This window comes from Ursus maritimus, unplaced genomic scaffold (assembly GCF_017311325.1).
Source record: "Ursus maritimus isolate PB19 unplaced genomic scaffold, ASM1731132v1 scaffold_24, whole genome shotgun sequence".
In the NCBI taxonomy this organism is placed as follows: Eukaryota; Metazoa; Chordata; class Mammalia; order Carnivora; family Ursidae; genus Ursus; species Ursus maritimus.
Window position 1 is genome coordinate 15,178,351 of NW_024424897.1, and position 26,298 is coordinate 15,204,648.

At 38.0% G+C, this 26,298-nt stretch overlaps 1 protein-coding gene across 1 annotated transcript in view; it reads right to left on the reverse strand.

Moving 5' to 3' along the window:
- Positions 1-26,298, reverse strand: part of TANC2 (tetratricopeptide repeat, ankyrin repeat and coiled-coil containing 2) — a 150,902-nt gene that overhangs the window by 56,807 nt on the left and 67,797 nt on the right. Inside the window, exons 7-9 of the mRNA XM_040640428.1 lie at positions 17,610-17,841; positions 5,547-5,713; positions 1,616-2,223 (exon numbers count right to left, since the gene is read on the reverse strand). Of these exons, the coding sequence (XP_040496362.1) occupies positions 1,616-2,223; positions 5,547-5,713; positions 17,610-17,841 (1,007 nt within the window). The remainder of the gene's footprint in view (positions 1-1,615; positions 2,224-5,546; positions 5,714-17,609; positions 17,842-26,298) is intronic.

The following is a 26,298-nucleotide window of genomic DNA, read 5'->3' on the forward strand; positions in this document are numbered from 1 at the left end:
TTTTTTAAATCTTGTACCCCCAAGTGCTAGTAGCAGAAGACTACTGCTGCCTATCCAATTAGCCACAGGATTTAGTTAAGATATATCTAAAGGGTCTATTACTGCAAAGGTGTGAGTGGGGGGGGAAAGAATATTCCTTGAACACTTTTTTTGTACTCTGTACTTTTTTAGGTATTATACTACATGACCTCATTTAGTTCTCAACAACTTTAGGAAATATTATCTCTTTTACATAGATAAGAAAATTGTCTCAGAAACATAAAACTCTCCAAAGGTCACAGTTCCTAGAAGAAATACGATTTATATGCAGATAATGACTCAAAAAATCCATGTTCTTTCCACTATAGCTTGTTTCTTTAAAAGTTTCTCAGGGAAAATACCACAGAATCTACTGCCTGGCCTAATATCTTCATCAGAATCTGGAACTAATTTTCTAACGAACTGGCATGAAGCAGGCTGAGCAGCATTCCCACAAGCACAGTTGTGTCCAATAAGGCCGGGTGAAGAACATGCCAGGAGAGAAATAAAACCCCAGGCATGGTCACAGAGGTTTAGTCTCTCTGATGAGTCACGGGCGGAGACACAGTCAAAGTTGGCCTCTCTTCTTTCCAAGCCAGAATAAGTTCTGCGTTTGCCAGCTATGTTGTCGGTGTCTTCTTTGTTTCCAGGAAGGCAGGGATAGCTCTGATTTGAGAGCAATCCCTCAACATTTAACCAACTTTGTTAAAGGAATAATTCTTTTAAAAAGGTAGTGGGGAGTAGAAAGCATGCCCCACTGGGATGTTAGAGATGGGCTCTACCCAAGAGAATGGGAAACAGTTTCACATCTAGTCTGGCTTGTTGAGCTGAGAAAGATCGTTAAGTCAGGGTCAAGCTCATCCGGCAAGTGTGCTGGGCGTGCATGTTGCAGGGCGGGGGCGAGGTGGTACATACCACATATCTGCCGTTCTTTTTCTAGTCCTTCCTCCTGTCCCCCACCTATTAACTTGATGAGTTCCAGGACTGATTCAGCATCTTAAGGCTTTTGTAAAAGGGGACCTTTGTAAAATGGGGACAACGGCAACTTCTTCACCTATAGGGAGGGCAGCTAGGCCACTGATCTCTTCAGGTCTGTTTCAGCTGTGAGGTTTAAGATTCCATTTTCCAGCATAAACTTTAGCACTGGCTGGGCTTCAATGGGGTTAGTTACTGGTGCCTTTAAAAATGGTAATGGCATTTAAAAGGCAATTGCAGTTTTAAAGTGATTCTGGTTTAAGTCAAAGAGATGAACAATATTATCAATTCTTTCTTCATATCGGAAGAACACTGAGGAAGTCTATGAAATGGCTAGATTAATTATAGCCTGGGTTCACTAGCACAAAGAAAATTATTTAGGGATATATAGGAAGGTGGGGGGGTATTCTAAATATCTACACAGATTTTGAGTCTTATGGAAATAACATTGTGAGAAAATAAATTAACCTCATTACAGCCTTGTCTTGAGAAGAAACAGAGATGATGTTTCCTTTGTGTGAAATGTTCAATGAAGAACACTTCTCACTGCTTTCAATACCCATGCTCCATGCAATCAATACAAAATAGGCTCAGAATTGCTTATTACAGGTCTATGGCTTACCTGGGATCACAGAGAAATTTGGTTTTCTCTCCTTCTTCTCTCCAGATAAGCCATTCTCGAAAAGAAGGATGTACAAACATACGAGTCATGTCTCTGCGCTTGATTAGGAACATGGAGAGGTTCTCCATTCTCTGCTGAAAATCCTCCCATTCTAGGGTGCCTTCAATGCTACCAGCATTGATGGCCTGGAAGATATGTTCATCAGTCAGTGGGTGCAGAGAGGCCACTGCCACATTCAGGAGAGGCATCACCCGGTCAAAGGAAGACTGGGTTGGGAACTTCATATTGCACTGGAGTAAATAAACCTCAGAGAGCGAAACAGGAACGACTTTGTAGCTAGAGCTCTTTAACACTAGATAGCCTTTCTCTATGAGGTCAAATGTGAGTTTCAGGTATAGATAAGACCCTTGACTGAGGGTCTTGAGGTGAGAACTGAGTTTGCCAAATGTAGTATTGTCCATTTTGCCATTAAGTGAAATGTTATTCTGGATCTCTGAGCTGCTGTGTATCCGGTGCAGGATGTAAGCCTGCAGATCCTGGTCTATGGCTTCATTCTCTTCTAGTCGATCCAAAAAAATCCTATGGAAAGGCAGCAGCTTGGTAATTTCCTAAAACAGATGGAGAGAGAGAGAGAGACAGAAAGACCTTCAGTTTCCCCTAACTCTTGTGATACACTCTGAGGTCCATACATTTATTCTAAACTTCCGAGTGGCCAAAGAGGGAAATATGATCAAGTATTAGTATCCATAGGTTAAAACAAATTTGTTGCACAGACGGGACATGATTTTTCTTAATATCGAGACTTGAGGTAATTTTTTATGGGTCTTCATAAAGGGTACTATAAGAATGATTTAATGGTCAATATTCTCAATAACACTCCTAACATAAAGGGAAAATGGAGTGCCATATAACTTTTGTTGTAATTTTTCTCAGTGTAAACCAACACATAATGTCAAAGTACGATTCAGTAAGAGAACTGCATGAGGACTCTAAGAACGCCATATAAAAATGTGCCTTTCTAACCTCCCTAATAAGATGACTACATTTTAATGAAGATTTTTTGGAGATGCCTTAGCCCAAAGGAATAATTCTTACATGCTTGGTACCTTGGTGATCCTCTTGGAAATTATACTGGGGAGAGGTGATAGGGCTTTGTGGTTACTTATGCTCTGGATTCCATCTTATCTGCATATAAACTTTGGTCCTGTAAGTATCCGCTTTCTTCTGCTTCAATTTCTTCTCTACTGGATCACACAGATAAATGATACCACAATCTCTCCCCCCAGCTACTATCCTATATCTCTGTCCCCATTTTTAGCAAAACTTCACAGAAGAGTTCTCCCTACTTCCTATCTCTTGTTCCTCCTTCCCATTCTGTCCTTTATTTGCTGCAATAAGACCTCAACCACATAATTTCACTGAAATGGTTCTTGTCAAGGTTTTACGTAATCTTCACTTTCCTAAACCCGATAATCATGTTTCAGGGCTCATCTTCCTCAGCCTCTCAGTGGTATTTCACAGAGGTGATCATGCCTTTCAAGTCACTTTCTACGGCTTGCTTCCATAGCACATCCCTTCGTTTTACTCTAGCACACTGGCCACTCCTACCAGCCTTTTGAGCTGGCCCTTCTTTCATTTCTCAGTGCATCCATGACTTGGGTCTCCACTCTCACTCCCAACAACAGCTTCTTCGGTCCCATGGTTCTAAATATCATCTATCTGTGGATGAGGCCTAACCTGTGTTTCCAGCTTAGTCCTCTCCCCTGAGCTGTCATTGTATACCTTTGTCTACTCGACATTTACATTGGGATGTTGCATAGACAAACTTAACATAACCAAATCAGAATAAATTTTGACCCCCTGCCACACAACCTTCCCATGTCAATAAACCGCATTATCACTAACCCTACCACCAAATTATAGGTCTCTGTGATCTTTCTCTTTTCCTCATACTGGCATTTACCCAACTGCTCATGAAAAACCCAGGTTTCGCTTTTGAATCTTCTCTCTTGCTCACCCCACAATCAACCCATCATTAAGTTCTTTTGATTCTCCTTCAAAGTATAGTCCAAATATGACCACTTCACAGGGTTCCTACCATGACCACTCTAGTCTAAGCTACCACCACCTTTCGCCTATACTGCTTCTATTCTTGATCCCCTACATTTTATTATCTTTGCGGCTAGCAGCCAAAGAAATCATTTAAAAAGGTAAATCAGATCTCATTATTTTGCCAGATTCCTTGGAGAGGGCTTTCCTATGGCCTTATCTAAAATAACTATCATCCGCATTTATCCCTTTATCCTATTTTATTTGTCTTCATAACACCAATACTACCTAAAATTTTACTATATGTTTAATTTTTCACTTAGGTTTTGTTTGTGTTCCTCACTGGAATATAAGCTTTATGAAGGCAGGGATACAGTCTGCCTTGTTCACTGTTCTATCTTTAGCTCCTAGAAAGTGCCTGACACACTTGAGGTACTTAAGAGATGTCTATGGAAATAACGAATGATCGGATATGAGGGTTTTTTTTTTAAGATCTATGAATTATTTCACTGTCAGAGCTGAATAAGAAAATTCTTGGTCGAAGTGAATGAAGTATCTGGGAAGTTATTACAGGTCTTGATTTATGAGGACACTGAAATTTTGACTTTATAGATTAATATGTATAGTACTTTTCCTGTCCTTTGGCATAGCTGAAAAGTTAAAGTCATCTGCTCATCAAGTCATACTTAAAATGTCTTCTGAGATTACACATGGCATTATGGAAAAATACAAATGAGGATAACATCTCCTAAGCACACATTTAGTAAAACTAGTCAGAGATTGTGTTCCTGGAAGTTTCTTTTTTTCATTCTTCATCTTTAATAATCAAGCTACTGACTAGTAATGGTAGACTACATAATTTTTAGTTGTAAAGATGCATTTACATTGATTCATCCACATTCTTTAATTTAAATTACTTTGAGATTAATAACAAACATCTGCAAGGTGGTGGCCGGGATTATAAGCACAGTTTCTGATCAAAGAAGGCAGCAAAGCTAATTGGTCGACATGCAGGAATACTACTAAGTCCCTGGGAGATGGGAAAAGGAAGGAGAGATTGTTTTCTGTACCCTAGTAATTATTACAAGTGGGTTGTATCAAAACAGAGGGATAGGTATATAATATGTGAGGCCATGACGCTCATCAAGCAAGGCAATGGTTAGGCAAAGAAAGGTCGAGAAACTCTGTTCCAAACCAAGTGTGAATATGTAAGGAATAGGGGATACAGACTCAGCTACGATGAGAACAAGGTTTATGTAATCTTGTGAGAGATTAGGTGAAGTCATTTATCCTTAGCCCGTATGTCTTTGCAGGCTCAGTCCTACATTTCTAGTCCTTCTTCCAGGCCATTAAGTGATCAGTGAGCGATCTGAACACTGCCAATAATTCTTAGGGGAAATATAACCGTCCTGTTATAGAAAAGTTGTTCGAGTTGAAGCAGAGGGGGAAGGAGAAAATCTGACTCTAAATGGCAGACAGAACTGGGTTTTGCATGGCATTACATGATTAAAAAAAAAAGTAAAACAAAAGTCAAACAGCAAATTAGAGTGTTAGGGACTTAATCTGCATTGCTGAGCTCAGGACAAAGTCTAGAAAAATGGACTTTCTTTTCATGTGATTTTGAAGGACACTTTATCAAAACTTATCCAGAACAATGGGAATGGGAATCTGAAGTAAGAGAGTCATATACAGAGACTGGTCTCTCTAGATCATCTGATGTCTCACTGCCGATATATACTCTTTGGGAATTATTCTTGCTAGTGCTCTAGAACATGGTAGAGGTTTAAAAAAACTCATCATCTAGAACAAGGATCTAGAACTCTTCTGTTTAAGCACTCTTGAAGGGAAACAATTTATGGTCCCAAAGCAAACAAACACATACCTGTAAACTGGTCCTAACTGTTACAATTAGTTTGAGCCAGGAAGGAAATTTTCCAATCATTTTACTCAGAAATGAAACAATTGTATCCCCATAATCCGGTTTGTGAAATTCTGCTTCATTTAATCCATCAATTAGGATGATGAAATCTTCATCTGGGATTTTTCTCTCTGAGATAGAAAGAAACAGATTACTTAGTAATTACCAAGTGGATAACTGAGTTCTTTTTGGGTATTTGATCACATATCTGGGGGAAAAAAAATTAGAAAAGATCTCTTGAGTATTTACTAAATGCTCAGGGTACATAATTTATTATAAAGACAAAGAATAATTCATCTAGTGAATTCATTTTGTTTTTACCAGGGGTGAAAGTTTTATTACATATGTAATGTATGAAGTGTATGTACCATCACCATCCTCTCCCCCATGTTATCAGTTGTGAGACAGCCTGAACATGACACTTGTGAAAATTTGCACATGGAAATTCATTTTTCTCCCATACTTGAAAACGCTGAAAAGAATGTGTTGGTTTTTTTTGATAGCATTAAAGAGAACAGAGTCACATGTTCCTTTGGGAATTCTCCCCTTTACCCCCCACCCCCACCCCCAAAAAGGCTTCATGTAAATGTGTAGTGTGAAGGAAGGGTGTGGAACAGAGAAAAGGAATCCCAGCCAAGAGAGAAATCTCAACTAGGCAGGTTGGATCTCAAGATCTTACAGAACGAGCAGCTTCCTAGACTGTACCTAATGCAGCTTCAATGGGACCAGACCCTTGTGTGATCTTCCCAGGAAGAAGGAGTCAATGGGAAAGACAAATATCTGCCACTTTTGTGTTTAGTTCCCCCCTGAACTCTATACTCTCCTAACTTGACAAAATCAGTTTAATCTTTCAGGGCGAGGCTGTAGAAAAAGGCTTCGTGGGTTTTCAGGCTTCCACTCTCTTTAAATGCTTAGTGATTCTTGAACCACAGTGAACAAATTAGAGATTAAAAAACCCCCAGGTTGAATGCACACTTTAGTACAAATGAATTGCAAATAATAAGTAAAAATTACTACATTTGACCCTTGTATAACATGGCTTTGAATCCACTTACATGTGGATTTTTTTTAGATAAATACAGTACCGTCCTGAAAATGTATTTTCTCTTAGGATTTTCTGAATACCTTTCTCTAGTTTACTTTACTGTAAGACTACATTGCATAATACATATACCATACAGAATATGTATTAATTGATTATGTTATTGGTAAGGACTGAGGTCAACAGTAGGCTATTAAAAGTTAAGTTTTTGGAGAGTCACAAATTGTATGCAGATTTTTGTCCATGTAGGTGTTGGTGCCCCTGACCTCTGGGTTGTTTAAGGATCAACTGTGGTTAGTGGGACTTGACAGCTTCTTAAGGGAAGAAAGCAGGGGGAAGAAAGGAGTCACTGGATACCTGAAAGGAACACAGGTTATATCTGAGGAGGAAAAGAGGAAGTTGGGACAGAAGGAAAAGTCTGTGGACTTCTGTACGAGATTGGCTCTTTTAAGAGTCAAGACCAATCGAAAATACATGTTTTGGTTTTCTATTTGAAAATATGCAGATTTTTTCCATAATTAATAAAACTTTCTATTTCCCCCCCAAAGTACAAGCTTTATATTACAGCAATTTAATTTCAATATCATAAGGACTATAAGTCAGTTCTTAAATTATGAAGAGTTTTGATCTGGTGACTCTTTGAAATGAACTATGGATTCCAGCTCTATTAACAAGGATTATTAATGAAATGGCATCCTTGATGACATAGTACTAAGAAAAAACATTATTCCTATAGGGAGTCTAAAGAATTAAGGAAGAGAAAAAAGTTGTTTGGAACTAAGAGACTGACCAACAAAACTGGGGGCTCTTATGTTCTTGATTTTGAGGACCATGGCACCCATAAGCGTAACTGTGTCTTTAATGTCCATGGAGGAATTTTCTTTCTTTCTTTTTTTTTTTTTTTTTTTAAGATTTTATTTATTCATTTGACAGAGAGAGATGGCCAGCAAGAGAGGGAACACAAGCAGGGGGAGTGGGAGAGGAAGAAGCAGGCTCCCAGCGGAAGAGCCCAGACGTGGGGCTCGATCCCAGAACTCCAGGATCACGCCCGAAGGTAGATGCTTAACGACTGAGCCACCCAGGCGCCCCTCATGGAGGAATTTTCTAATTACATTCTGCTTGGCAGCTGTAATAGATGTCTCCCTTCTTACTGGGCACCATCACCTTGCCCCACCAAGTGGTGTACTGAAGCCATCCTGTACTGGTCCAGGAGAACCCACTGCAGTATTTTTAAGAGCTGATTGTTAAGCAGCTGGTAGCCTGAAATTGGCCGAGGTGGGAATATTTATTTACACAGTGGAAACTGGCAAATATTACAAGCCCTCCTTCTCCAGTTGGCTGTTAAAATTTTATCAGCACACCACTGCCTCCCCAACTTCAATTATACTTCCCTTAACTTTGCCCAGACTCCTTTGTCAGAAAGCCATGATTGGAAGTGGAGAAAAAGTCTGGTGATAATGCATCTGCTGGAATTTTCTTTGGGAAAAATATTTCAAACACATTCTTAAGTATAAAGATCAAGAACATGCTCTAAGTTATGATCTGGACATTTTAATGCATGAAATAATCCAAATGCTAATAAAACTAAATTTTCATTTGCATAAATTCTCAGATTATATTATTTATGCCATAAGTAAAGTAGACAATATAGCATTTCGTTTTTTATTTATTTTTTTTAATTCTTTTTTTTTTTAAAGATTTTATTTATTTATTTGACAGAGATAGAGACAGCCAGCGAGAGAGGGAACACAAGCAGGGGGAGTGGGAGAGGAAGAAGCAGGCTCCCAGTGGGGGAGCCCGATGTGGGGCTCGATCCCAGAACGCTGGGATCACGCCCTGAGCCGAAGGCAGACGCTTAACGACTGAGCCACCCAGGCGCCCCAGCATTTCTTTTTTTTTTTAAAAGGAAATATGTCCCACTTAAGATAATTATATATAGTTCTCAATCTTGGCTATTCCTCCACCCCTTTTTTTTCCTTTGCTTCCTTGAAGAAGTTACTTAGAAGTCACCTACTGGGGTGCCTGGGTGGCTCAGTAGGTTAAGTGCTTTCAGCTCAGGTCATGATCCCAGGGTCCTGGGATCAAGCCCCGCATTGGGCTCCCTGCTTAGTGGGGAGTCTGCTTCTTGCTCTTCCTCTCCCTCTGCCTTTCTTCCCCTGATCATGTTCTCTCTGTCTAAAATAAAGAAAATCTTAAAAAAAGTCACCTATTAATACAGGTGATATGAAGGAAGTATCAAAAATATCTCACCTGTTAAGAAATAAGGACATCATGTTTATTTAAGATTACCTTTTTTAGGGTTCAGAAGAATAAATGCAAAGGATTTCCAAATAGTACTAATATTATAAAACAATGAGATGTATTTCTAAAAAATTTCCTTTTCCTTTGCTAAATGATAAGGTATCTCAATTATAAATTTAAGATATGAAGCCTTAATGATCTTTAGATTTCACTTCTCAAATGCAACTAGCCTTACAAGAATGCTTCTGCATGATCATTTCCAAATGTCTGCAGGCCATTTAAATAAATACTCTATCATCAGTAGCTTTGAAAGATTTTATAGAGAAACAAAATTTTTTTTTTTTTTAAGATTTCATTTATTTATATGACAGAGAGACAGCCAGCAAGAGAGGGAACACAAGCAGGGGGAGTGGGAGAGGAAGAAGCAGGCTCCCAGCGGAGGAGTCCGATGTGGGACTCGATCCCAGGACCCCAGGATCACGCCTTGAACTAAAGGCAGACGCTTAACGACTGAGCCACCCAGGTGCCCCAGAGAAACAAAAATTCTAAAAAAATTGGGGACCAACAAAGGATTGCTGCTCCTTATTTATTATTATTATTTTTTAAAGTAAGCTCTCTAGCCAACGTGGTGCTTGAACTCACAACCCCAAGGATCAAGAGCTGTGATAGCAAATTAGTATCTCCTCTCATTGCATATTGGTGGCTGAAGCAAAAGCTCACCAGGAAACTTCAAAACTTTTCCGTTTGTTTTGTATGTTGTTTTTTATTATTAAAAAAATTGTTTTTTTGAGAGAGAGTATGCACACATGTGCGTGGGGGGGGGCAGACGGAGAGAGAGAATCTTAAGCTGGCTTCATGACCAGTGCAGAGCCAAATGTGGGGTTTGATCTCACAACCCTGAGATCATGACCTGAGCTGAAATCAGGAGTGCGATGCTGAAACAACTGAGCCACCCAGGTGTCCCTGGATGTGTTTTAGTCACCACACTTGTAGAACTTTAAAGTATTGTGAAAATACTGACTTTCATTTAAAAAAAAGATTTTATTTATTTATATGAGAGAGTGAGCAAGAGAGAAAGAGCACGAGCAGGGGGAGAGGGAGAAGCTGAATCCCCCCTGAGCAGGGAGCCTGATGTGGGGCTTGATCCCAGGACTCCGGGATCATGACCTGAGCTGAAGGCAGATGCTTAAACGACTGAGCTACGCAGGAGCCCCATGACTTTCATTTTTTAAAAGAAAAATGTACAGTTTGGATTCTAGCTTCTGAATCTAAACTGAATGTGTTTTCCACTGAACTCTCCTGAAAAGAAAGATTCAGCTACCTTTAAAAATCCTCTATCTTAAAAGCTATTGTAATAAAATTATTTATAGTTAATTGTGAAGATCTTAACTGTACACTTTGATCAGTTTTGACAAATATATATACTCATGTAACTAACATCCCAATCAAAATATAAAACATTTCCATGATTCCAGAAAGTTCCCTTAGGTTCCCTTCCAGTCAATTGTCAATAGGCAATCACTCTTCTATCACTATAGACTATATACACTTGCTTCCTTTGCTTAACATGATTTTGAGATTCATCTACTTCGTTGAGTATATTATTAGTTTGTTCCTTTTTAATAATTATGAAGTATTCCCCTGAGTGAATATCCTACAATTTGTTTATCCATTCTTCTGTTGATGGACATTTGGGTTGTATCCAGTTTTTAACTACTGTGAATAAAGCTGCTATGAACAGTCTTGCACAAGTCTTTTCATAGATGTATGTTTTCATTTCTTTTGGGTTAAATACATAGGCATAGAATTTCTTGGTCATAAAGCAGATTTATATGTAACTTTACAAAGAACTGTAAGTTCTTTGTAGTTTTCCAAAGTAGTTGTACCATTTTGTGCTCCCACCAGCAATGTGTGAGCGTTCCAGTTGCTTATCATTGTCACCAACATTTGATGTTCGACTTAAAAAATTTTAACTATTCTAGTGGGAGTAAAGTGGTGTCTCATTGTGATTTTAATTTGCATTTTCCTGATGACTAATGATGTTAAACACCTTTTCATGTGCTTGTAGGCACACTTGTGTATCTTCTTTTGTGAAATGTCTTAATCTTTTGTTCATTAGGATTATGTTGAATCTACAGACCACTTGGGGGAAAAATTCTAATCTACAAACATGGTGTATTTTTTCCATTTACTAAGTTCTTTAATTTCACTCTGCAATGTTTTGTAGCTTTCAATGTGGAGGTCTTATACATCTTTTGTTAAATTTTTTCTTAAGTATTTTGATGTTACATAAAATATTGTTTATTCCAGTTATCTAGTGCTGCATCAGACAGGTAGGGGTTACTCAAACAGCTGTGGGCTGAAATCATCTGGAACAAAAACTCCCATGTCAGGGCTAGTAACTGGAACACTTATGTGGTTTGTACTTCTTTACTTCTTACATGACAATGCAATCCTCCAAAAGCAAGTGTTTCAGTGAACAAGATGGAAGCTACATGGACGTTTATGACCTAGCCTCAAGGTCAGTACTATCACTTTGTAGTATTCTATTGGTTGAAGCAGTCACAAACCTGCTAAGATTCAAGGGGAAGAGACACAGACCCCCAACCCTGGATGGGAGGAATGTCAAAGAATTTACAGCCATCCTTTAAAACTGCCACACTACCAGGGCGTCTGGCTGGCTCAGGTGGAGGAGTACGCAACTCTTCATCTCAGGGTTGTGAGTTCGAGCCCCACACTGGGTACAGACATTACTTGAATAAATAAAAAGCTTAAAAAAAACCAAACCTGCCACACTACTTTTTTAAGTTTCAGTTTTCAATTGTTTTCTGCCAGTATAAAAATACAATAGATACATGCATATTGGCCTTACAGCCTGGAGTTCCATATTTATTATTAGTTCTAGTAGGCTTAATTTTTCTTTTGTAGATTCCTGAGAGTGTTTTAGGTAAATAATCTACAAATAAAGACAGTTTTATTTCTTCCTTTCCAATCTTTACTATTTGCTTGTTTGCTTTCTTCTTGTGCTAGCTTGGACTACCAGTGGAATGCTGAATGTTTAACATTAGTGGTGTGACTGAGGGAACATTCTTGTCTTGTTCCTGAAATTAGGGGGAAAATATTTAACATTTCATTGTTAAGCTGTATGTTTTTTGGAGTTTTCCTTTTAGACTAAATTTTCTTCTATTCCTAGTTTGCAGAAAGCTTTTATTATTAATTATAATATTTGGCCAAATGCTTTACTACATTTATTGAGAAGATTATGTATGCATATGTTTTACATAAATATACATTTATATAAAGACATATAGATTTTCTCATTTATTCTGTCAATATGATGAAGTGCACTGAAAAACTTTCAAATGTTAAACTAACATTGCATTCCTGATCGAGTAGGACAAATTGATTTGTTATTAGTTTTTTCAGGATTTTGCTATTATGGTCATGAGAAATACTGATTTGTAATTTTCTTTTCTTACGAGATCCTTACCATATTTTGTTTTCAGCGTTTAACACTTGTCTAATAAAACAAGTTGAGAAATGTTCCCTTCTCCTCAGTTTTCTGAAGACATATGTGTATGACTGATATTTCTTCTTTATATTTTTACTTTTATTGTTTTTGCAGAAATATTATTTTTTCTTTAAATGTTGTAAACAATTCATCAGTGAAACCATCTAAGCCTGGAGCTTACTGGTTGAAGATTTTTTCCCTTCTAAATTATAAGTTAAATTAAATAGATAAGGGCTATTCAGATTTTCTATTTCTCTTTGAGTCACTTTTGGTAAGCTGTATTTTTTAGAGAATTTGTCCAGTTTATGTTGTTGAATTTATGTTAAAAATATGTTTATAATAACCTTTTCTTTTTTAAAAATTTTTTATTTTGTTATATTAGTCACCATACAGTACATCCCCAGTTTTTGATGCAATGTTCCATGATTCATTATTTGCATATAACACCCAGTGCACCATGCAATATGTGCCCTCCTTAATACCCATCACCGGCCTATCCCAATCCTCCACCCCCCTCCCCTCTGAAGCCCTCAGTTTGTTTCCCAGAGTCCATAGTCTCTCATGGTTCATTCCCCCTTCTGTTTACCCCCCCTTCATTCTTCCTTTCCTTCTCCTACTGATCTTCCTATTTCTTATGTTCCATAAATGAGTGAAACCATATGATAATTGTCTTTCTCTGCTTGACTTATTCACTTAGCATAATCTCCTCCAGTCCCATTATTTTTCTTTTAATGTCTATAAGAACTATAGTGCTATCTCCCTTTTATACCTGATGTTAATTTGAGGTTTTTTTCTCATTTTCTTGATCAGTCTTGCTAGGGGTTTATTCACTTCAAATATTAATTTTTTTTCTACTTATTGATGTCTGCTCTTGTTTTTACTATTTTCTTCTTTCTGCTTACTCTGGGTTTATTTTCCTCATTTTTTTCTAGCTAATTAAGTCAGAAACTTAGACATTGATTTTATACTACTCATTTTGAGATACTTTATTATTTCCTCTGTGATTTCTTCTTTGTCTCATGGGTTATTTAGAAGTATGTTGTTAAATTTCTAAATATTTGGGGATTTTACTTGTATCAATTTCTCATTTAGTTTCATTATCTCAGATAACATTTTCTATAAGATTTTAATTTTTTGAAACTTTCAGACTTGGTTTTATGGCCCAGAATATGGTCCTTGTGAACTTTAGAAGAAATATATTCTGCAGTTATTGGGTAGAATTCTATAAATGGTGAGTGGATCAAGTTGGTTGACAGTGTTGTTGAAGTCTTCTACACACTTGTTTTTTATCTGCTTGTTCTAATATTTACTGAGAGGTGTTAAAATCTCCAGCTATGATTATTTGCCTATTTCTCTCTTTAGTCCTATCAGTTTTTGACTCATGTATTTTTTCAGTTAAAAAACTTTTTATTTTGAAATAATTTTTCCATTCTTTTTTTTTTAACACATTTTTTTTTAAAGATTTATTTATTTATTTGTTAGACAGAGAGAGACAGCCAGCGAGAGAGGGAACACAAGCAGGGGGAGTGGGAGAGGAAGAAGCAGGCTCCTAGTGGAGGAGCCTGACGTGGGGCTCAATCCCGGAACGCCGGGATCACGCCCTGAGCTGAAGGCAGACGCTTAACGACTGCGCCACCCAGGCGCCCCTAATTTTTCCATTCTTTTAAAGAAATATTTATTAGTGAAGTACAGTTGATATACAATGTTATATTTGTTTCTGGTGTACAACAGTGATTTGACAATGATTCATGTAATTTGAGCCTCTGTTACTAGGTATATACACATTTAGGATTATTTTATCTTCCCAGAAATTGGTCCTTTTATGTTTATCAAATGGCCCTCTGGTAACACTTCTTGTCTTGAAGTCTGCTCTGCCTCACATTATAAACCCACCCCAGCTTTCTTATGCTCCATGGTTACATGGTATGTATTTTTCTATCCTTTCACTTTCAATCTGTGTCTCTGTATTCAGATAACCTCTCTTGTAGATAGTATAGTGTTGGGTCTTACTTTTTATTAGGTCTGGTAGTTTCTGCCTTTTAACAGAAATGCTCAGTCCATTTAAACTTAATGTAATTATTGATATGATTGACTTTAAGTACAGCATTTTGCTTTTTAAAAATTTAATTTGATTTTGCATTTTTGGTTCAGTTCTACTGCACAATGATTCGATATTTGTATACATTGTAGAATGATGGCCACAAACCTAGTTAACATCTATCACCTTGCAAAATTACGAACTTTCTTTTCTTGTGATGAGAACTTTTAAGATTTACTCTCTTAGCTAGTTTCAAATATGCAATACAGTATTATTAACTATAGTGACCATGCTGTATATTTCCATGACTTGTAAACTTTGTTACTGGAAGTTTTTATCTTTTGACCCCTTTCTTTCATTTCTCCCATACCGCACACCTTCCACCTCTGGCAACCACCAATCTGTTCTCTGTATCTATGAGATTGGTTTTTTGTGGTTTTTTTTTTTTTTTTTGGATTCTACATATAAGTGAGATCATACAGTATTCTTCTTTCTCTGCTTGACTTACTGCTTCTTTTTTTAGCAGCCTAATACAACGCTCATTTTATTTTTTTAAATTTTAATTAAAATTTTTTTTTAAATTTGAGTATAGTTGACACACAATGTTACATTAGTTTCAGGTTTACAACATAGTTCAACCCCTCTATACATTATGTGTGCTACCATCGGTCACCATACAACACTTTTATGATATCACTGACTATATTCTCTAAGCTGTGCCTTTTATTCCCAATTGTTCCATTTAAAAAAAAAATATTCTGTTTTTCTTTCCTGCCTTATTAGTTGATAAAATAATTATTAGTATTTCATTTATTTTATAAATTATGTTTCTAGCTATTGCTCATGATGGGGATTTTGTTTTAAAAGTAGGAACATGGGAATCAGGTGGAATAATTAAATTCACTTGGAATAATATTTATCAATAAGGATATCTGAAGCTGTTTATGGAGACCCACATTAGCAGCAGATATATCTAGAAGCAAAATTGAAACACATGAGTCATGGCTGACAATCTAGAGCTAAATCTGCAAGCATGTGGATATTCTCCTTGAATGAGCTCCCTGAATGAGCCATAAGATGTAAATCCTCGTATCACTGTCCTTCCTTCAAGGCGCTCAGTATGTGAGCAATTTCTATGTTCACTCATTTGTTCAAAATTTATTTCTTGAAATGCCTATTGTGTTCAAGGTGGGGTAACCACTATGAAGGATAAAAGATGAATGAGAAAAGGTTCCTTACTTCAGTAGCATACAATTTAGTCAAAGGGATAGGATAGGTACAGAAATAACTAATTCTTAGAAAGCACCTAGTATCTGACATATAGTTCAACAAATGTTAGTAACAAAATTTAAATTCTTATTATGCATATAATAATGTGTTAAGTATCCTAAATTAAAAATAAAAATACCCCTAATATCGACTTGGAAGAATACTGTATCTTACTAGAGGGTGGCAGGGGGATCAGCAGGCCTTTTGTGAATGAGGTGGCATTTAACCTGGTTATTGAAAGATGGGTAGAATTCTGATAGAGATGTAAGCTGAAGGCATAACAAGAAATGGAACAATGAGCAAATGTAAGGAGGCAGGAACATGTAGGTGAGTGTTTAAGAACTAGTGAGTATTTTACATGTAAACACAGGATTCATACAGGTAAAAGTATATAGTAAAGCTGGAAAGCAGGCTGGACCTATGCCATCAAGTACCTTACACACTAGACTAAGAAACTGGAAGTTAATTCAGTAGGCAATAGGAAGTCAGGTTTCTGAACAGGGAAATTAAGTAATGAAAGTGATACTTTATGAAGCTTTATTTGGAAGCAGTACATAAAGTCTACAAGACTACGGAGGCTGGGGCAGAGCTTCCCTACCAGCAATGTCAAGAATGGGTTAGAGGTGTGCTTAAAAATGAATGTCTTTAGCCCTCAGGGTACTGGGGGCTTGGCACAGCTGTAACCTCAAGGCAAGTCATGTCTAGGTATAACGAGTTGCGATTTTTTTTATCTCAGTAAGCTATACAAATTTTTATAATTTTCTCAGTGTGCTATGATGTAAAAGTAGCACTAAACTAAAAAACCAGAGAAGACCAGGAAGGGTAGTAATACAGATATGATGCCATGAGCAACGGAACGGTTTTTGGGGTGACAATGACAGGAATGAATTTGAGATTGATGGATGTGAGAAACATCACGAAGGCAGAATTAGCAGGATGTAGGCTGATCATAGAGAAAATATACTTTAAAATATCTGTGGAGAAATTCCAAGGTTTAAAAACGTCTAGGGTACGGAGAAGCTAATAGGTAGTAAAGGTATAGAGAGGTCATCAGAGTTGAGAAGAGAAACTCTCATATCCAAGTAACCAGTATGGAGGTTGAAATAACCGAAGATGCCGGCCAGGAGAAAGGAAATTATAATCACTTTTTCTTACTGAATACCTCCAAAACCTTCAAGAAAGATATAAAAGTCTCTCAGGAATAAACGTGATTGCTCAGGAACCTCATGTTCACTCCAGTCCTTTTCTCTGGCTTCCACACTGATAAAACACTGTTAAGGGGATGGGGTAGACGTGAGTGAAGGAGGAGAGGCTTGAGGGAAGGCCACAGCTGACACTAGAGTTGCAGAGGAAAGAGGGAGGAAGGGCATGAGCACAAGAGGGAGATGGATTCCATTTTATTTTTTCCCCCACTTCTTAAAAATGTCTTAAATACCTTTTAAATAGTTTTTAGTGGAAAGCTGAGGTTTCGTATATACACAGTGTTGTGCAGCCATGGATGCCATTTAATTTACCTAACTGTGGAGCAAAAAAACAAAAGACAAAAGACAAAACCCAAACATAATGATGAGGAGGTTTCTAACCACACAAACGCCACAACACAGAGTTGGGAGCCATGGCTTTACTGATTTTTTGAACTCTACAGAAAGGACTAGAAGCTCTACTATCTTTAGTACAAGAAAAATGTATTCTATTTGGATGTGAGAATGAGAAATTTTAGAGAGAAAGGAAGAAGTAGCAATTCCTGTAGGAATTTTCATTTTTTTCAGGTAAAATCTTTTCTCTGTTAACCGTATCCTGTGGGACATCAGCTATGGCACATTTGGTTTTGGCAATGTGATAAAAATCACCATTTCTATGGCACACTCTGGGTGAACTTGGGCTCCAAAGCTTCCACCTTTCACCTTCTGTGCACCCCATCTGTACCTTTGTGGAGATTCTCCAGGGGCTCCAGGACTCCCCTCCGGAAGGAGGCCATGGGGTCTTGAACACAGGACCGAAGGCTCAGCATGCTCTGTAAATGAGGCTCCCGAAGAAGCTGCTCCCGATAGGCTGCCAGCTGAGGTGAGCGGCAGAGCAGGGCAGCAACATTGTGGACAAATTCTGGTACCAGGCAGGTGTAGGCATTATCTGCTTGGCAATAGTGATAGGCAACCACCTACAACAGAAAGATGAGAACGCAAACAGGTTTATCAGGAGCAAGAGCAACAGCCACGGTTACTGTATGATCATTCTCTAACATTGTCTTCCGTCTCCCCATTCCTCAACTTTTTCAAATAAAACCAAAAGCTGCTGTCTCAGAAACTGCCTGCTTTATCTAAGATCAGAAACTTGATATAATATTTCTATTACATACACATATCATAATTCACAATTAAAATTTATAAATGCAAATTGAGTTTTGGATTATAAGATTTCTTTGCAGAATTTGGGTTTTAGATTATAAGAAACAGGAAACAAGTCTGAGAATAAAGATTTACATTTATCTCTCTAATATTTATTCAGCATGGAACAGTACAGGAAAAAGTCCAATCTTGCAATAAAGTATTAGGAATAAAATGATCCCAGAAAAACCTTGTTAATCTCAATAAACACATGTATTTATTAAGTCCTTACTTTTTAAAAATTAATGTTGTTGTAAATAGCTTTATAAAAAATAATTCAGATTTAAGAATTATCATGAGTATTTTCTAGCACCCAGAGACGATGAGAATTAGATGACAGGAAAACGGAAATGACTGAGATTTTTGTTAGCTGCAGGTCTTAAATTCAAAGAACTTGGAAAATGTGTGAGTCTTAATATCATCCATCCATCTGGGCTGTCTGGCCGGAACTTGGTTTTAACCTGTGGGTTTTTTTGTTTGTTTGTTTGTTTGAATTTGCACAGAGCTCACTCCAAACCTTCTGGTGTTCTCTTTGCCTCAAGGGTAAGGGCAGAGGGTGATTTTAATCTGCAGCACCCTGTTGGCTCATAACTACTCATGAAAGTGAAGGTACACAGGAGAGAACATGAAATTGGCAGTGGGGATTCAGCTTGAATATATGGACAGCACTTGGCGTGGTGCTCAGTGCAAAGAAGGTGCACAGTGATGTCGGCTGATGCTGTCATCATCATCATTGCCTTGCCCCTACTCCTCTTCCTCTCCATCATCATCATCATCATCATCATCACCACCACCACCACCACCACCACCACCACCACCACCACCACCACCATCGAGGTTCTGTGTACTCTCTCTTTTATGGCTACTGGCTTTGTGCCTTTAGGCAGGTGAAAACTGCCCTGGGAGCCTTCATAGATAGTGTACTGGGACTCCAGCTCTTCTACCATCTCTCAGAGAACAGTCATCCACTAAATTGTTCTATTTTGAAAAGACTCCTGATCTATAGGTATCATTCTTGCTCTTTAACAAATACCAGAAATGTCACATTTTTTTTAAACACCTGAAATCCTTCTCATTAAGCACATAAGGAAAAATTTAATACAGGAAGTGTTACTATCCACAGAAAGCTGAGGATAGGAATTGCTTGTGAGTGAAGCAATGATATGTGACCACAATACGGAATTGGAAATGAGAAGTTATATTTTAAAAATCTCCATTCTTTTCTTTAGATAGATTGGTCATTGTTTTATTACCTATCTTAAGCACAGTGCAAGGAACCAAAGAGAAAACCTGGCAGCAACTGATCTGCCCTCTCAAGGAACAGTGAAGAATGTCAGTGGTTATATCCACATGGATACATATATCTACTTCATAAAAAGCAAACAGCAAACCTCTGAATCAATATGAACTTTCATCCTATTTTACCTTGATTGCTTCCACATGTCGAGGTGAAGCACAGCTGAGCAAATCAGCTGTAACTTACCCTTTACCTAAAGTAATGGGATAGAAGTTTGAAGATAAAAATTCTGCAATTTAGGAAAAGGTTTCTCTTACTGATTTTATTAAAAATCATCTGTGCCCTTGGCTGAATGAGGTTTTATCTAACAAAGGACGTTGCTAAAGTTACTCCTTCTGTGGCTACCTTTCTTTCTTTTATTTTAAAATGTTTCTTCAGCATTTCAAATAAAAAGTCTTGACTGCTTTGCAGAATTCAGGCAGAAAGACCATTCAACACCTTCACGATATCTGCACTGTGGCTCAAAATAGGTTATTTACTAGACATTTCAGAACATGCACACGTAAGTAACTGACAAACACAGGTGCATTTGTCAAACCTATTTGGTACTTCCTCCAAATTGTCTATTGACATCATCTACAACTTTTCCTACATATACAAATAGGAAACAAGTCGCTAATGTGGTTTTTTCCTTCGGTCTCTCATTGCACCAGTGTTCAGTGGTATTAGATTTTTCCCTATAGTTTTGAGAAAGTTAACATGGCCACCTATCTTCAGTCACTATCATTCCAACTTCTTGGAAATGATTCAGAGTAAGTCTGCCCCCAATAAATCAGCAGGTAGAATTCTCCTTGAATTCTTGTCTCTCAGGGTGATTCGCTGAAATTTCATTTTCAGCTATGCCTCTCATATTATTAATTTCTGTCCATTTCAAGGTTTTCTTATGTTAAATCCCTATACTTTTTTTAAACTTATGCCCCATTCCTTTATTTATTTATTTTTAAGATTTTATTCCTTTATTTGTCAGAGAGAGAGAGAGCAAGCACAAGCAGAGGGAGTGGCAGGCAGAGGCGGAGGGAGAAGCAGGCTCCCTGCCAAGCAAGGAGCCTAATACGGGACTCCATCCCAGGACCCTGGGATCATGATCTAAGCCAAAGGCGTCCCAAATCCCTAGACTTTTTTATTAAATAATTCTAGCCAGAGTATGTCTGATATGACCAGAATTATATTAATTCTTTGGGAAAGATAGTGAGTAAATTTTATTTATTTATTTATTTGCCGGGGGGTGGCAGAGGGAGACGGAGACTCTTAAACAGGTTCCACACTTAGCGCAGAGCCTGATGCAGGACTTGATCTCATGACCCTGAGATCATGACCTGAGCCAAAATCCAGAGTAGGACACCTAACCCACTGAGCCACCCAGACACCCGAATAGAAAGTAAATTTTTGATTACTCCTAAGAGGGAAGAAAGAAAAAGACAGGTTTGTAGGCTATATAGGCAAAAGACTGGAAGTCAGCATAGCTTTGGGTATAAGAAACTTTGATTTGGGGCCCCTGGATGGTTCAGTCTGTGGAGCACGTGACTCGAGCTTGGGGTTGTGGGTTTAAAGCCCACACTGGGTGTAGATTACTTAAAAAATAAAATCTTTAAAAAAAATAAAATAAAAAGCTTTGATTTAGTGCTGTATACAATAAATCATAAGATGAATTAAAATCCTCAACAAAGGGCCTCATCAAATAATTGGGTGGCAGCAAATCTGTCAGGGTTGTGTTAAAAATCCCAGCCCTTCACTCTCCAAAGACAGTTTTCTACTTCAAACGAATAATCTGTGACAGGATTAAGCTAATCTCACAAAAAGAAAAGGACAGCTCTGACTATCTGGAATTCATTTGGAATAAAAACTTGATTTACATAATGACCGATATTTGTACCATTTAAATTCTAATGTCGCAAATACCCATCCTTCAGGTGTGCTCTCCTAGTCTCACTCCGTGTCTCCTTTTCATTATCCTTGAATTCCCTCATCCCCAGCTGACTGACCTCTTGCTCAGCACATCCCTTCCAACACTTTAGTGTGGCTTCTAATATTTCCAGGGACCTGGAGGTTTAGTATGAATAACAACCTTTTCTTGCCTTTCTCTGTCCCTTAACTCTGACTCTAATCCTTACCCTGGGGCTGGAAGCTAAGAATAGCTTCCAGACTTGGGTTCTGCCTCAGTAATTTTCCAGCTTGGAGATTTTTTTTTTTTTTTTTTTTTGCAGTAGGACTTTTATTTATTTTTTAACTTTTTATTTTGAACTAATTTTAGACTTACAGAAATGCTGCAAAAGTAGTACACAGAGTTTCTGTATATCCCTCACCCAGCTTCTCTTTTTATTAATATCTTACATAACCATAGCATAATTATCAAAACTAGGAAACAACACTAGCACAATATTATTAACTAAAGGCATTATTCAAATTTCACTAGTTTTCCAATAATGCCCTTTTTCTGTTCTAAGATTCTATCCAGGTCCCTGTATTGCATTTAGTTATTTTTCCTCAGGCTCCTGTAGTCTGTAAGAGCTCCTGGTCTTTGTCTTTCATTACCTTGACACTTTTTTTTTTAATGTTTTTTAATTATATTATGTTAGTCACCATACAGTACATCCCTGGTTTTTTATGTAAAGTTCGATGATTCATTAGTTGCGTATAACACCCAGTGCACCATGCAATAGTGCCCTCCTTACTACCCATCACCAGCCTATCCCATTCCTCCACCTCCCTCCCCTCTGAAGCCCTCAGTTTGTTTCTCAGAGTCCATAGTCTCTCATGCTTCATTCCCCCTTCTGATTACACCCCCGTTCTTTATCCCTTTCTTCCCCTACCGATCTTCCTAGTTCTTATGTTCCATAGATGAGAGAAATCATATGATAATTCTCTTTCTCTGCTTGACTTATTTCACTTAGCATTATCTCCTCCAGTGCCGTCCATGTTGCAGCAAATGTTGAGAACTCATTCTTTCTGATAGCTGAGTAATATTCCATTGTATATATGGACCACAACTTCTTAATCCATTCATCTGTGGAAGGGCATCTCGGTTCCTTCCACGATTTAGCTATTGTGGACAATGCTGCTATGAACATTGGGGTGCATATGGCCCTTCTCTTCACTACGTCTGTATCTTTGGGGTAAATACCCAGTAGTGCAATGGCTGGGTCATAGGGTAGCTCAATTTTTAACTTTTTAAGGGACCTCCACAGTTTTCCAGAGTGGCTGTACCAACTTGCATTCCCACCAACAATGTAGGAGGGATCCCCTTTCTCCACATCCTTTCCAGCAATTGTTGTTTCTTGCCTTGCCAATTTTTGCCATTCTAACTGGCGTAAGGTGGTATCTTAGTGTGGTTTTGATTTGAATTTCCCTGATGGCTAATGATTTTGAACATTTTTTCATGTGTCTGTTAGCCATTTGTATGTCTTCATTGGAAAAGTGTCTGTTCATATCTTCTGCCCATTTTTTGATTTGTTTATTTGTTTCTCGTGTATTGAGTTTGAGAAGTTCTTTGTAGATCTTGGATACCAGTCCTTTATCTGTAGTGTCATTTGCAAATATATTCTCCCATTCCGTGGGCTGCCTCTTAGTTTTTCTGACTGTTTCCTTGGCTGTGCAGAAACTTTTAATCTTGATGAAGTCCCATAAATTCATTTTATCTTTTGTTTCTCTTGCCTTTGGGGATGTGTCATGAAAAAGGTTGCTTTGGCCGATGTCGTAGAGGTTGCTGCCTATGTTCTCCTCTACGATTTTGATGGATTCCTGTCTCACATTGAGGTCTTTCATCCATTTGGAGTTTATCTTTGTGTATGGTGTGAGAGAGTGGTCAAGTTTCATTCTTTTGCATGTAGCTGTCCAATTTTCCCAGCACCATTTATTGAAGAGACTGTCTTTTTCCCACCGGATGTTTTTTCCTGCTTTATCAAATATTAGTTGCCCAAAGAGCCGAGGGTCCATTTCTGGGCTCTCTATTCTGTTCCATTGGTCTATGTGTCTGTTTTTGTGCCAGTACCATGCTGTCTTTGTGATCACAGCTTTGTAGTACAGCTCGAAATCCGGCATTGTGATGCCCCCAGCTTTGTTTTTCCTTTTCAACAGTTCCTTGGAGATTCGGGGCCTTTTCTGGTTCCATACAAATTTAAGGACTATTTGTTCCAGTTCTTTGAAAAATGTCCTCGGTATTTTGATCGGGATAGCATTGAAAGTGTAGATTGCTCTGGGTAGCATGGACATTTTAACTATGTTAATTCTTCCAATCCATGAGCATGGAATATATTTCCATCTTTTTATGTCTTCCTCAATGTCTTTCAAGAGTGATTTATAGTTTCTAGAATATAGGTCCTTTACGTCTCTGGTTAAGTTAATTCCAAGGTAACGTATGGTTTTTGGTGCTATTGTAAATGGGATGGATTCCCTAATTTCTCTTTCTTCGGTCTCGTTATTCGTGTATAGAAATGCAACTGATTTCTGAGCATTGATTTTGTATCCCGCCACGTTACTGAATTGCTCTATAACTTCTAATAGTTTGGGAGTGGCTTCTTTTGGGTTTTCCATATAGAGTATCATGTCATCTGCAAAGAGAGACATTTTGACTTCTTCTTTGCCAATTTGAATACCTTTGATCCCTTTTTGTCGTCTGATTGCTGTTGCAAGGACTTCTAGTACTATGTTGAATAATAGTGGCGAGAGTGGGCATCCTTGTCGAGTTCCTGATCTTAAGGGAAAGGCTTCCAGCTTTTCCCCATTGAGAATAATATTTGCAGTAGGCTTTTCATAGATGGCTTTTATGAGATTGAGAAATGTACCTTCTATTCCTACACTCTGAAGGGTTTTAATCAGGAAAGGATGCTGTATTTTGTCAAATGCTTTTTCGGCATCGATTGAGAGGATCATATGGTTCCTGAGTCTTTTCTTGTTGATATGATGTATCACGCTGATTGATTTGCGAATATTGAACCACGCTTGCATCCCAGGTATGAATCCCACTTGATCGTGATGGATAATCCTTTTAATGTACTGTTGGATTCTATTAGCAAGTATCTTGTTGAGGATTTTGGCGTCCATATTCATTAGGGAAATCGGTCTGTAATTCTCCTTTTTGAGGGGGTCTTTGCCTGGTTTGGGGATCAAGGTAATATTGGCCTCATAGAATGAGTTTGGTAGCTTTCCTTCTGTTTCTATTTTTTGAAATAGCTTTAGGAGAATAGGTATTATTTCTTCTTTGAATGTTTGGTAGAATTCCCCAGGAAAACCGTCCGGGCCTGGAGTTTTGTTATTTGGAAGGTTGTTTATCACTGACTCAATTTCTTCATAATTAATTGGCCTGTTTAAGGAATCAATTTCTTCCGGTTTCAATCTTGGTAGTTTATAGGTTTCCAGGAAGGATTCCATCTCTTCCAGATTGCTTAGTTTATTGGCATATAGCTGTTGATAAAAATTTCTAATAATCCTTCCAATTTCAATGGTGTTCGTCGTGACCTCTCCTTTTTCATTCATAATTTTAATAATCTGGGTCCTTTCTCTTTTCTTTTGGATAAGTCTTGCCAGTGGTCTGTCAATTTTATTGATTCTCTCAAAGAACCAGCTTCTAGTCCTGTTGATCTGCTCTACTGTACTTCTGGTTTCTGCTTGATTGATTTCAGCTCTAATTTTGGTCAACTGCTTCCTCGTGCGTGGATTAGGCCTGTCCCTCTGTTGCTGTTCCAGCTTCTTGAGGTGAGAATATAAAAACTGCATTTTAGATTTTTCTATTCTTTTGAGTGAGGCTTGGATGGCTATGTATTTCCCCCTTAGGACTGCCTTTGCAGTATCCCATAGGTTTTGGACTGTTGTATTTTCATTCTCATTGGTCTCCATAAATTGTTTAAATTGATTTTTGATTTCCTGGTTTATCGAGTCATTCCTGAGCAGGATGGTTCTTAGTCTCCAAGTGTTTGAGTTTCTTCCAAATTTTTCCTTGTGGTTGAGTTCCAATTTCAAAGCGTTGTGGTCTGAGAATATGCAGGGGATAATTTCAGTCTTTTGGTATCGGCTGAGACCTGTTTTGTGTCTCAGAACATGGTCTATTCTTGAGAATGTTCCATGGGCATTAGAATAGAATGAGTATTCTTTGGTTCTGGGGTGTAGTGTTCTGTGTATATCTATGAGGTCCAGCTCGTTGAGTATGGCATTCAAAGCCTTTGATTCTTTGCTTAGTTTTTGCCAGGGTGTTCTGTCTATTTCTGATAGTGGAGTGTTGAGGTCCCCTACTATTAATGTATTTTTATTTATATGTCTCTTTATTCTGGTTAAGAGTTGGCTTGTGTATCTTGCTGCTCCCCTGTTGGGGGCATATATATTTATAATTGTCATATCCACTTGTTGGATACATCCTTTAAGAATAATATAGTGCTCTTCTGTGTTTCTAACTATAGTCTTTGGTTTAAAATCCAATCTGTCTGATATGAGAATTGCTACCCCAGCTTTCTTTTGAGGTCCATTGGCGTGAAAGATGGTATTCCATCCCTTTACTTTCAGTCTGAATGTATCTTTAGGTTCAAAATGAGTCTCTTGTGGACAGCAAATGAATGGGCATGACCTTGACACTTTTGAAGTGTACTGATCAGTTATTCTGGCGAATGTCAATTTGACTTTGTCTGATGTTTTCCTCATAGTCCAGCTGAGATTTCTGGGCAAGAATACCACAAAAGCAATGTTGTGTCCTTCTCAGTAGATCGTATCATGGGGACCACGATGCTGATGTGTCTTGTTACTGGAGACACTGACCTTGATCACTTTGGTTAAGGTAACGGTTTCTGCCAGATTTCTCTACTGTAAAGTTATTCTCTTTCCCTTTGTAGTTAATAGATATCTTGCGGGAGACACTTTGAGACAATACAAATCCTGTTTCTCCTCAAACTTTTGCCCACTGACTTTAGTATCCATCAGTGGATCTTGTCTGCAACGATTATCACGTAGT